At 39.2% G+C, this 13,824-nt stretch overlaps 1 protein-coding gene across 9 annotated transcripts in view; it reads left to right on the forward strand.

The window, feature by feature from the left end:
- Window positions 1–10,887, forward strand: part of DOCK7 (dedicator of cytokinesis 7) — a 246,694-nt gene extending 235,807 nt beyond the window's left edge. For all 9 annotated transcript variants that reach the window (XM_055235422.2, XM_055235423.2, XM_055235424.2 and 6 more), the window contains 2 exons: window positions 8,190–8,357; window positions 10,444–10,887. In XM_055235422.2, coding sequence (XP_055091397.1) covers window positions 8,190–8,357; window positions 10,444–10,486 — 211 coding nt within the window. In that variant the 3' untranslated portion in view covers window positions 10,487–10,887. The remainder of the gene's footprint in view (window positions 1–8,189; window positions 8,358–10,443) is intronic.
- The last annotated feature ends 2,937 nt before the right edge of the window (window positions 10,888–13,824 follow it).

Consider the following 13,824-nt stretch of genomic DNA (forward strand, 5'->3'; position numbering starts at 1 on the left):
TGGTATTTCTAGGCCTGGTGCAGTGGCTCACGCCTGTAATCCCAGCACTTTGGGAGGCCGAGACAGCTGGATCATGAGGTCAGGAGTTCAAGACCAGCCTGGCCAAGATGCTGAAACCCCATCTCTACTAAAAATAAAAAATTAGCCAGGTGTGGTGGCACACACCTGTAATCCCAGGTACTCCGGAGACTGAGGCAGGAAAATCACTTCAACCTGGGTGGCAGAGATTGCAGTGAGCTGAGATTGTGCCCCTGCACTGCAGCCTGGGTAACAGAGCAAGACTCCATCTCAAAAAAACAAACAACGACAACCAAAACGATATTTCACAAAAAGTGCAAGGTTTTCATGCCTACGGGCTTACAAATTTCCTTTTCTTTTTTTTACAGTGGTCTTTACACTGGATTCATATATCTTGAGATGGTGGGCAACTGTAGCTGCAGATCGCAATCTATAATACCAAGCAATTCACCTCTTTCCTGTAATGCCATAACTTTTTTCTGCTTCTTGGGAGCACTTCCAGCATCACTAGTGGCACTTCATGTAGGCCCCATGGATTATTCAAAGTTTATGGTTACACTAAACACAATGAAAAATACACAAGAACTATGAGAAATCACTCTTTACTGTGATATGCAATTTACTGCAGCAACAACTGCTCACCTGGAGATAAGTAGCATCACATGGCATTTTAAGCAGATATATTTGAGCTCACCACAGTAGCAACAAGAGGTGGCTACAAAATTATGGCAGTAGTACAGTATGTATTGCAGTTTTTTTCAGTTGTGACTTAATAATGTATCTTTACATCTGTTTACATTTTTCTCTACTACAAATGGTGCCATGCAGGGTCCATGTTTATGTGGGTAAGTTTTGTATATATTTTATGATAGTAAATAATAAAATAGGCTAGTATCTTCATATACTTTATGCATTCATGACATCTTTTTCTTTTTAAAATTTTTCTCAACTACACAATTTGTTTTCAAGTTTTTTCACAAATCGCCAAAGAATTATATTCATTGGAAAAATCCACATATAAGCAGACTTTCACAGTTGCAAATTATGTTGTTAAATGGTCAGCTGTATTAACAGTGCCAACAGTGCACATTTACTAGTCTCAGTACACCTTGCATTTAAATAGGATTTTTTTTTTTTTTTGGTCAGTCTGTTTTTGTTTTTGTTTTTGTGTAGGGGGGATGGATTCTCTCTCTGTCACCCAGGCTGGAGTGCAGTGGCACGATCTCGGCTTACTGCAACCTCTGCCTCCTGGGTTCAAGCGATTCTCCTTCCTCAGCTTCCCGAGTAGCCGGGATTACAGGCACGCACCACCACGTCCAGCTAATTTTTGTATTTTTAGTAGAGACGGGGTTTCACCATGTTGGCCTGGCTGGTCTCGAACTCCTGACCTCAGGTGATCCACCTGCCTCAGCCTCCCAAAGTGCTGGGATTACAGGCATCTGCGCCCAGCCAATAAAAGCAAATTGAGGAACCCCGGGGGGCGGAGCCTGCAGTGAGCCGAGATCGCACCACGGCACTCCAGCCTGGGTGAAAGAGCGAGACTCCATCTCAAAAAAAAAATAAAAATAAAAAAATAAATAAATAAATAAAGCAGACTGACAGCCGGGCACGGTGGCTCAGGCCTGTAATTCCAGCACTTTGGGAGGCCGAGGTGGGTGGATCACTTGAGGTCAGGAGTTCGAGACCAGCCTGGCCAACATGGCAAAACCCCGTCTCTACTAAAAATACAAGAAAATAGCCGGGCATGGTGGCATGTGCCTGTAATCCTAGCTACTCAGGAGGCTGAGGCAGGAGACTCCCTTGGACCCAGGAGGCAAAGGTTGCCGCAAGCCGAGATCGCACCACTGTACTCCAGACTGGGTGACAGAGCGAGACTCCGGCTCAAAAAAAAGAAAGAAAATTGCTTTTATTACTAAAAACAGCACTTTTCCATGTGTTTACTTTTTGTTTTGGGGTTTTGTTTTTTTAAAACATTTTTCATTAAATCTTGAATAGATTGAAAATAATATTTATAACATTTGCTATTAAAGAATAGGAAGAAAAGTCATGTGTCTACCACCCAGCCTAAGAAACCAAGCATGACCATGACTTTGAGATCCCCTCCCTATGTATGTTTCTCTGATACCATTTCCCTCTGTTCCTTCAGGGGTAACCAGTATCCTGAATTTCATATTTATCATTTCCTTTCTTGTCTTTATAGTTCTGTCATAAATGGTTCTCTAAATAACATATTTTGTTTTGCAGTTTTTTAACTTTAACAGTGTCTACAATGTTTTGTGAGTTGCTGTTTTCAGTGTTTCTGAGATATATCTATAGTAAATGTTGCTTTAATTTATTTTTACATAATCTGTTTTATGAATATGCCATGATTTATTCATTCTTCTGTTGATGGATATTTTGGTTGTATCCTGTTTTGTTTTGTTTTTAGTTACAAAGAGTGCTACTCAAATATCCCTCTACCTTATTTCTGGACATACATGTACAAGAGATTTTCTAGGGCTTAAAATTAAGAATAGTGTTGTTGGTTCATAGGTTCATCCTCAGACGATGCCACATTTTTTTCGAAAGTGTGTAAGCCAAATTTACATTCCCATCAGTAGCATTTGAGTTCCTATTACTATATATCCTCACCAATACTTGATATTATCTAACATTGTAACTTTTACCAACTAGTGGATGTGACATGTTAGGTAGTCGTGGATTAAATTTGCATTTCCCTGATTACCAAAGAGGTTGAATATCTCTTTACCAAAGAGATTCATGTGTCTGTTAGCCATTTCTCTTCCCTCCTCTGTAAAGTTACATATTCAAGTCTTTTGCCATTTTGCTATTGGGTTCTTTTCCTTACTGATTTCTAAGGGTATTTTTGTGTCCTGAATGCTTTATCATTTGTTAATATCACAAATATCTCCTCTGAATTTGAGACTTGTTATTTTTCCCCTACAAACAGAAGTTCTTAAATTTAATGTAGTTAAATGATTCAATCTTTTCCTTTATCAATATAGGTTAAACAAAGGGTGAGGGTGGCAAAAAAAAAAAGGTTTTTCTACTTTAAAAAAATGTGCCTGCAAGAGCTGGTGAGTGCCTGTAGTCCCAGCTACACAGGAGGCCGAAGTAGAATGATGGCTTGAGGCCAGAAGTTCAAGTCTACATAGTGAGACCCTATCTTTTAAAAAAAAAAAATCCATTTGCAATTGATTTTTGTGTATGGTTCAAGGTAGGGATCAGTTTGATTTTTGTCCATACTGATAACTGATAATGATCTCAGTGCCATTTATTGAATATGGTATGAGATATGGTTTCGGTTTTTTTCCCCCTTACGGATATCCAGTTGATTCGTTACCACTTATTTAAAAAGCAGACTTTCACAGGTTTGTGGTGAAAGTCTGGTTTGCAGTGTCATCACTATTATAAATTTCTTTCTTTCTGGTTTGCAGTGTCATCACTATTATAAATTAAGCACCCGTGTTTATGTGCATATGTTTCTGGGATCTTTATTCTCCTACGGTACTCTATTTATCTCTCTTTCAGCTAATGTCATGCTCTCTTAACTACTGCCGCTTTATAATAAGCTTTGCCGTGTGGCAGAGCAATTCCTCTCACCTTGTTTTGTTGAAGGACTGTTTTTGGCTGTTTTCAATTTTATATAAATTTTAAATTTTAGAATCAATTTGTCACTCCATGCACCCAAAAAATAACCTGAATTTATAGATCAGTTGGAAGAGAATTGACATCAGTCCATGAATATGGTATATTTTTCCATTTGCTTAGGTCTTTTAAATGTTTTCTTAATACTATTTAAATTTTTTGTGTAGCGGTCTTGTACATTTTAAAATTTATTCTTTAGTATATAATGTTTTTATGATGTTATTAATTTTTTTTTTGAGATGAGTTTTGCTCTTGTTGCCCAGGCTGGAGTATAATGGCACAATCTCGGCTCACTGCAACCTCTGCCTCCTGGGTTCAAGCGATTCTCCTACCTCAGCCTCCCAAGTAGCTGAGATTACAGGCATGCGCCACCATGCCTGGCTAATTTTGTATTTTTAGTAGAGATGCTGTTTCTCCATCTTGCTCAGGCTGGTCTCGAACTCCTGACCTCAGGTGATCCACCCGCCTCTGCCTCCCAAGGTGCTGGGATTACAGGCATGAGCCACTGTGCTCGGCTTTAATGTTATCTTTTAAAATTGTGTTTTCTGTTTCCTGCTCTACCAAAAATCAGTTGACTTTTTTATTTTATTTTATTTATTTTATTTTATTTTATTTATTTTTTGAGATGGGGGTCTCACTGTGTCACCCAGGCTGGGGTGAGTGCAGTGGTGTGATCATGGCTCACTGCAGCCTTGACCTGCTGGATTCAAGCGATCCTCCTGCCTCAGCCTCCCAAGTAGCTGGGACCACAAGTGTTCACCACTATACCTAATTTTATAGTGACAGGGTCTCACTATGTTGCCCAGGCTGGTTTCTCACTCCTGGGCTCCAGCAGTCCTCTGGTCTCAGCCTGCCAAAGTGCTGGGATTGCCGGTGTGAGCCTCTGTGCCCAGCTGCAGTTGACTTTATATATTACTTTTACATGAGAATTTTATCAGACTTACTTATTAATTCTAATAATTTATCTGTAGAATCTTTTTCTTGTCTTATAATGATAATTAGGACGTCCAGTACTGTGTTGACTAGGAATAGAGAGGACATCATTTTCTTGTTCCTTCTCCAAAAGGGTTTTCACCACTAAGTATGTTTGCTACAGGTTTTTTGTAGATTTTTAATTATGGTTAAAGGACTACCCACCTATTTGTAGTTATGCAAAGAGTTTTTAATATGCCAGGTTTTAAAAGTTTGTTATCAAGTGTTTTTATTCTGCATCTCCTTTAATCTTTTAATCTAAAAACTTAGTGATTTTATAACCCAACTTTTCATTTATTCCAGGAATTAAAAAACTTGGCCAGTGTGGTATCTTTATGCCTGTAAATCCCAGCACTTTGGGAGGCTGAGGCAGGCAGATCGCTTGAGCTCAGAAGTTTTGAGACCAGCCTGGGCAACATGGCAAAACCCTATCTCTGTCAAAACTACAAAAATTATCCGGGCATGATGGTGCACGCCTGTAGTCCCAGCTAATTGGGAGGCTAAGGTGGGAGGATCCCTTGAGCCCAGGAGATCAAAGCTGCAGTGAGCTGAGATTGTGCCACTGCACTTCAGCCTGGGCAAAAGAGCAAGACCCTGTCTCAAAAAAAAAAAGAAAAATACCTGGAGGGTGTGTGTGTGTGTGTGTGTGTGTGTGTTCAGTACATTGGCACAAGTTTTCTGCTAAAATTGTCCATCAGTGTGCCTTCTTTGGATACCAAAATCTGAAGACAAGTTTAATATGTTATATAAAATGGTGTATTTGTATATAACCTATGTACATCCTCCTGTATACTTTAAATCATTTTTAGACTACTTAAAATACCTAATATATAATGTAAATAGTTGTTAATACTGTATTGTTTAGGAAATAATGACAAGAAAAAAGTCTGTACATGTTCAACACAGTTTTTTTAATTATTATTTCAATCCATGGTTGGTCTAATTCATGTATGCAGAACCCACAGATAGGGAGGGCCAACTGTGTTTTGTTTGGAAGTTTTACAGTTATTTTTATGGGTGAGCTTGGATTATAATTTTTTTCTTATAGTCTCCATTAGGTTTTGGTATCCCAGCCTTGAAATATGAGTTGGGAACTCCCCTCAAGAATAGTTCTTTTCCCCTATACTCTGGAATCTTTTTTTGTTTTTTTTTTTTTTTTTTTTGAGACGAGTCTTGCTCTGTCACCCAGGCTGGAGTGTAGTGGCACAATCTCTGCTCACTGCAAGCTCCGCCTCCCAGGTTCACGCCATTCTCCTGCCTCAGCCTCCCAGTAGCTGGGACTACAGGCACCCACCACCACGCCTGGCTAATTTTTTTGTATTTTTTTAGTAGAGACAGGGTTTCACTGTCAGCCAGAATGGCCTCAATCTCCTGACCTCATGATCCGCCTGCCTTGGCCTCCCAGAGTGCTGGGATTACAGGCATGAGCCACCGCACCCAGCCGGGAATCATTTTTTTATATACTCTAAAATAATTGCATTACATTCGGTTATTGGTCTCTAGAATGTTGAGTAGAATTTAGTGTTTTCTTTGTAGATAGATTTGTGACAGTTGTTTCAACCTATTTGATTATTTTTGGATTATTGCCATTTTTTTCTTCATTGAGTCTTTTGCTAAATTATATTAACCTAGATTAACAGATTATTAATAATTTAGCAAAAAATCTACATTAATCTATTAATATCAATTAATATAAATTCAGTGGGTTTTTTTGTATTAAATTGTACAGTTTTATTGGCCGGGTGTGGTGGCTCACTGCCTGTAATCCCAACACTTTCGATGGCTTAGGTAGGCAGTTCACTTGAGGCCAGAAGTTCAAGACCAGCCCGGCCAACATGGAGAAACTCCATCTCTACTAAAAATACAAAAACTAGCCGGGTGTGGTGATGTGAGCCCGTAGTCCCAGCTACTCAGGTGGCTAAATACGAGAATCACTTGAACCCAGGAGGCGGAGGTTGGAGTGAGCAGAGATCATGCCACTGCACTCTGGCATGGGTGACAGAGCAACACTCTGTCTCAAAAAAAAAAAAGTACATTATATCCTCTATGCCTTTTAAAACTTCTGCTGTATTTATGTTCCATTTTAAATTTCTGGTAGGGGATATTTGACCTCTTTCATTTAATCTTGCCAGAGCTTAGTTTGTTTTTTTTAGTTTTTTTCAAAGAACCAACTTTTGCAATTTTTGATACTCTATTTTAAAATCTTACTTCCTTTCTAATACTTTAAGTTGCTTAGCTCCTCAGTTTTAGCCTTCTAATATAAGCATTTGAGGCTATGTATTTTCTACTAAGCATCACTTTAGTGGCATTCCACAAATATATAGAGATACATATATTATTTGTAAATATCCTTTCCTTCATTGCCTGTCAGGGTCCAGATACTTTTCTCAAATACTTGAATTAACTTGGATAAAGGACTGTCATCAAAATCTATTCATTTAGCCGGGTGCGGTGGCTCACACCTGTAATCCCAGCACTTAGGGAGGCCGAGGCGGGTGGATCACGAGGTCAGGAGTTCGAGACCAGCCTGGCTAAGATGGTGAAACCCGTCTCTACTAAAAATAAGGAAAATTAGCCGGGTGTGGTGGCGGGCGCCTGTAATCCCGGCTACTCGGGAGGTTGAGGTAGGAGAATCGCTTGCACCTGGGAGGCAGAGGTTGCAATAAGCTGAGATCATGCCACTGCACTCCAGCCTGGGCTACAGAGTGAGACTCCATCTCAAAAAAAAAAAACCTATTCAGTTAAGAAATATTTGAATACAGGCAAAGCACTGTGCCAGATGACATTGGTGCCACATAAATGAGCATGATTACATCCCTGAAAGAGCTTCTAGTCAAGTGGTGATGTGAAAAAAATGCCTTCAGATAATTTTCAATTTAATGACATTGGAATAAATGTTTAGTAGATTTTACAAGAACTCAGTTGATTATTTGTTCCCTGCCTTAAACCTAAAAGAAAAGATGATTATTTAACATTCAGCTGAAAAACTAAATGTCCTCATCCTGGTAAATACACACACACGTTTGTTTCAGACAGTCCCACTCGGTTGCCCAGGCTGGAGTGCAGTGGTGCAATCTCACCGCGCACGTGCGCACGCACACACACACGTTTGAGACAGTCCCCACTCTGTTGCCCTGGCTGGATTGCAGTGATATAATCTCAGCTCACTGCATTCTCCACTTCCTGGACTGAAGCATCCTCCCACTTCAGCCTCATGAATAGCTGGGACTACAGGAGTGCACCGCCATGCCTGGCTTTTTGCATTTTTTTGTAGAGATGAGGTTTTGCCATGTTGTCCAGACTGGTCTCAGAACTTCTGGGCTCAAGTGGTCCGCCTGCCTTGACCTCCCAAAGTGCTGGGATTACAGCCATGAGCCACCATGCCTGACCTACATTTTGTGTGTATGTGTGTGTAATTAGGCCCACATATGTAGTGTGTGTTGTGTGTCATTAAGCCCGCATATATATGTATATATATTTTGTGTGTGTGTGGCATTAAACCCACAAACTATGCCAGAAGTAATACCTTGATAACATCCTGTTTTTCCTAGGTGTGAAGATGCCTTAAGAAAAAATAAGAGCTTAATTGGGCCGGATCAAAAGGAGTATCAAAGGGAACTGGAGAGAAACTATCATCGCCTTAAAGAGGCCCTACAGCCACTGATCAACAGAAAGATCCCTCAGTTATACAAGGCAGTATTGCCTGTCACCTGCCACAGGTATGCTTATTTTTAAGTGGTTTTAGATATTCTTTCCTCCGAAACCTAACATGTTAAACTAGTATAAGTCTTTTTACAGCTCGAGCATCTGTTATCCGAAAAGCTTGGGACCAGAAGTATTTGGGGTTTCAGATTTTGGAATATTCGTGTTACATTTACTGGTTGAGTATCCCTAATCCCAAAATCTGAAATGCTCCAGTGAGCATTTCCTTTGAGCATCATGTCAGCGCTTCAAAAGTCTCTGATATTGGAACATTTCAGAGTCTTGGATTAGGGGTATTCAACCTGTATCATCTATAATCATTCTACAAGGTAAGTAACTTGAGAATCAAAAAATTGGTACTCATATTAACCAGGACACCACACAAAGTCCTGTCATTAACTTGGAATTTTCTACAATGAAATCCTGGTTCTATTATTTAAGCAAATAATTTTTTTAGATTTCTCCTCTATATAATGAGATAGAACTTAAAGAGGTTGTTGTGGAGATTAAATGACATTACAGATGTGAAGTTCCTAGGACAGTGCCTGACATTTCACTTTATAGTACCGGAATTCTGGAAAGGACACAATAACTGCAAAAAGTAAACTTTCTTGCATTTTGAAATCAAATTTACATACAAGTATTGAAGATGGTTTCCTCTCAAAATTCCCAGTGGGGAACATGCTAGTCCCCTCCACTTTTGGTTTCCCCTTCAATCTTTTTGGAAGTTTTTCCTTCTTGCTGCTTCCACTCCCCCTCTCCCAGTCTTATACCCACCAGGTCAGAGATCCCAGAGAGCCAGGGTGCTGGGTCCCTGAGATAGGCCTAATCCTCATCTCGGTTCCTTCAGATCTCCATGGAAACTCCTTTCCATGGAAAGGCTGTATTCTTCCTGACCAAAATTTTGCCTTACAACATCTGAGTTTTTGCCTTCCTCTATGATCTACTTTTTGGCCAATCCTCCAAGCTTTAGTTCTTAATATTTGTAGGCAGTTTTGAAAAACTTTTTCTTGATGAATAGTATCTAGCTTTCAAGACTGCTGTTTCCCTTCAGAGTAAGCTTTGAGATTTGAAGCCAATGTGATCTGTTTGTACTTGGCCTTTTCCTTTCCTGGAGATATTAAACCTCATGGCTTAACCTTAATGGCACGAAGGATAAGCAAAAGAAACCAACTGATTATAGAAAATATGTTAAGAGTATTCCAGGAGTATCATTGCCTTCACTCTTTTTTAGAATTTAAGTTTAAAATTCTTCTTTAGCATTTGAATTTTTAATTTTGCTGGTTTATGAAATCAGGAATATTTGCAGTAGGGATCCTGGACCCATGAGAGGGGAGTCTCTAAGACCCTTTCAGGAATTTTCCTAAGTCAAAACTAATTTCATATTAATGCCAAATATTAGCCTTTTCTCACTTATTTTCTTGTGAGGGTACAGTGATTTCTACAGATTGAGATGTGACATTGGAAAAGATTGACTATAGAAGCACATGTGAGAACATAGGCATTAAGCCACACTCCTGCATGAGTACCACTCTCCTAAAGCTTCTTGCAAATCATTTTTAATAAGCAATGCTATTTATAATAGCATGTAGCGGGTTATTTTATAGTAACTTAAGATGTTCTTAGTTTTAATTTCTAATATGATAAACATCCATATATAGCCCACATAAAAGATTCCTGGGGTTCTCAATAATTTTTAAGAGTGTAAAAGGGACCTGAGACAAAGTTTGAGAACAACTAGTTTCAGACTTAAAATATAATAAACACCTACCTGCCTTTTGCTATGTAAAAAACCCCAAATCTTTTCCTGAAATCTGTCCCATTATCCCATAAGTCCTTGTCTTGTTTATTACAATATCTGCAGCATCAGTCAGACAAACGAATACAAAAGACCAGTAAGTGGTGACTGTAATACACTTCTATAGCTAAATCTATAAGCCAAAATATATAAGGCAGAGTATGTAGGATGAGCATCCAACTTGGAAGTTAGTAAGAAATGGTGGCAAAACTTTGAGATAACTGGCAGAAAAAAGCATGTAAGACAATTAAAGGTATATGCACAAATTGTTTTCTTGTAACTATGTCCTCTCATTTTTTTCCCAGAGATTCCTTCAGCCGAATGAGCCTTCGCAAAATGGATCTCTAAACTGAATGCACTTGTTTTATTCATCTGCAAAGAGCCATGTATTCAACATTGAGTGTGAAAAGATCTATTGGAAAACAACATGGAATGGAATTCTGGAAATTATTATTTATTGAAGAATGCAGTGGCCAAGAAAATATCAAATGTAGATTGTTAACGCTTGAGAATCATGGCTATGGTTTCTAATGTTCTGGTAACAAGCTGTTATCTTTTAAGACATTTTAATGACTGAAAGGTACACTAAACATTTACCATTATTTATACCATAGCTAACGTTAAATTTATTCACTTTAAGTTCGTATTTTTTAATTTATATTACCATTTATAGATTCATTTTGGAACCATTTTAAATGTAGTAATGCTTATTTTAAAGGTACTATTAAATATGTGAATGTTTACACTAATTTTACCGAGTGGGACTTCAAAATTTTTATTTATTGACAATGGCAGAGAACAATTAAAGGGGTGACTCAAGAACTAGTTCCAAACCTAGCAAAATAAAAATCATAGATAGCCCCAAATTAAATAGATGAGTTTGGTAACTGTTTCAAGGTTATTTTCTATTTACATACCCAAAAAAGGAATTTAGAATTGCAGAACTTTAGTCAACCTTTGTGTAAAATAATGTAAATACTGGGATAACTAATACCAGTGACAACAGCTTAACTTTGATTAAATCTTATTACACCAATGATAGTAGTATGAACTTCATGATTTTTAGCAACTAAAATTAATGATTCCTCTGTTTCAAATTAAAGCCAGCCATCAGTTTTTGATGATGTAAACCAGTCAATAAGAACCTGCTTAAGCTATCTTGTAGCACCATGAAGGTAACACAGCTGGAGTTTGAGAAATCACCTATTTTCTGACACTTGTAGAGTTTAGAAGCATATAAAAAGTAAAATTAGGTGCTTTAATTCATCTAAAATTATACGAAAAAGTCATACAGAAAAAAAATTTGAGAACATTTTAATTCTTGGCAAGTTTTTCCAAAACAATGCATAGTAATGATTTCCAGAACAGTTTAGAACAATGGTTTTTGGGTAGTAGTGCAGCTTACAGAATGGCGTCATTTATAATCCTTTTCTTATATTGACCAGTTACATGAATCACTTAAGAACTGACCAGATCCAGGCGCGGTGGCTCACATCTGTAATCCCAACACTTTGGGAGGCCGAGGCGGGTGGATCACGAGGTCAGGAGTTCAAGACCAGCCTGGCCAAGATGGTGAAAACCCATCTCTACTAAAAATACAGAAATTAGCCAGGCACGATGGCAGGAGCCTGTAATCCCAGCTACTTGGGAGACTGAAGCAGGAGAATCGCTTGAACCCGGGTGGCAGAGGTTGCAGTGAGCAGAGATTGAGCCACTGCACTCTAGCCTGGGCGACAGAGACTCCATCTCAAAAAAAAAAAAAAAAAATCTTATCTATACATACACACACACACACTCAAAAAAATCTATACACACACACACACATATATATAAAAGAACTGAAAAGATGGGCTGGGTGCAGTGGCTCAGGCCTATAATCCCAGCACTCTGGGAGGCAGGGGCAGGCAGATCATGAGGCCAGGAGTTCGAGAACAGCCTGGTCAATATGGCAAAACCACATCTCTACTAAAAACACAAAAATCAACCAGGTGTAGTAGCCCGTGCCTGTAATCCGAACTACTTGGGTGGCTAAGGCATGAGAATCACTGGAACCTGGAAAGCGGAGGTTGCAGTGAGCCAAGATTGTGCCACTGCACTTCAGCCTGGGCAAAAGAGCAAGACTCTTAAGTCAAAAACAAAAACCAGCACTTTGAGAGGCCGAGGCAGGCACATCACAAGGTCAGGAGATTGAGACCATCCTGGCTAACACGGTCAAACCCCGTCTCCTCTACTAAAAATACAAAAAATTAGCCGGGCGTGGTGGCAGGAGCCTGTAGTCCCAGCTACTCAGGAGGCTGAGGCAGGAGAATGGCGTGAACCCGGAAGGCGGAGTTCACGTGAGCCGAGATCTACAAATTCCTCTTATCTACATCGATGCAAAGACTGAATCACAAAAACGTTTTTCAGATGAGTCTACATTGTTAGACCAAATCTGAGTCAGAAGGGCATAACCTCAAAACTCTATTTGAGGAGCCAAATGAACAATAAGGAAAGAGTCAAGAATGGAAATCCCTCCCCTCCAAAAAAGTGACATTTTCCCTTCTTCTTTGGGGGTCAGTGGTGGGTATAAACATAAGGGAGAGAATAAGGAACCACTGAAGGGTCACTTCTCATTAGGTTACATTTATATAATGAGTTTGGACAAAAATCTCAGAAATGTCAGTATCAAGGACTTCATGGTTTATATGATTGACTTAATTATCATGCAAAACCAATTATTTTCTGGCATCCTGCAGAACAGAGGCTTCCTCTTAAACATTCGTATGATACTGAATACTTCCTTCTTACAAACTTCATTTTTCTTAAAATGGAACTTTCCCACATGAGGAATTTGTGTTGGTTCTTAAAACTGGCTGTCTCTTGAATATTAGAGGCCCAGTGTCTATCCTAGACCCATTCCATTCAGAACTCACGGGTAGTGCTCAGGACTGTTTAAGGATTTCCATTAGTGATTCTGAAAGGTGGGGAGAAGCATGACTTTATTATCATCTCATCATCCTATGGAAGAATGTAAGATTATGTAACTTTTTTTTTTTTTTTTTTTTTGAGATGGAGTCTCATCGCTCTGTCGCCCAGGCTGGAGTGCAGTGGTGCAATCTCGGCTCACTGCAAGCTCTGCCGCCAGGGTTCATGCCATTCTCCTGCCTCAGCCTCCTGAGTAGCTGGCACTACAGGTGCCCGCCACCACGCCCAGCTAATTTTTTGTATTTTTAGTAGAGACGGGGTTTCACATATTAGCCAGGATGGTCTCGATCTCCTGACCTCGTGATCCACCAGCCTCAGCCTCCCAATGTGCTGGGATTACAAGCATGAGCCACTGCGCCCAGCCTACTGTGATTTGTTTTTAGTTGAGAAGGTACTCCTTGTTGAAATGGGGTATTATAGTGTTATCTCAATATCATTTATATAGTTAGAATCATTTCTAGGAAAAACTCTTAGTACCAAGAATGTCCCTTAACAAGTCATGAAATCATTCATCACTTACCACTTCAGTATACTAGTTTAAATGAAATTTTAACCAAGTTTTTATGTGTGCCCAAAGCATCATCTTAACTTTTCCAGTTTTGGATTCCATTAAATCATGTCTACTTTAAAGGACAATTAGATGCAACAGATTTCATTATAAACCTCTTTTAAGTGTGACAGCTTGCATGAATGGACTAAGCACAATTTCTCCTCTTTGAAAA

The sequence above is a fragment of the Symphalangus syndactylus genome, chromosome 19 (assembly GCF_028878055.3).
Source record: "Symphalangus syndactylus isolate Jambi chromosome 19, NHGRI_mSymSyn1-v2.1_pri, whole genome shotgun sequence".
Lineage (NCBI taxonomy): Eukaryota > Metazoa > Chordata > Mammalia > Primates > Hylobatidae > Symphalangus > Symphalangus syndactylus.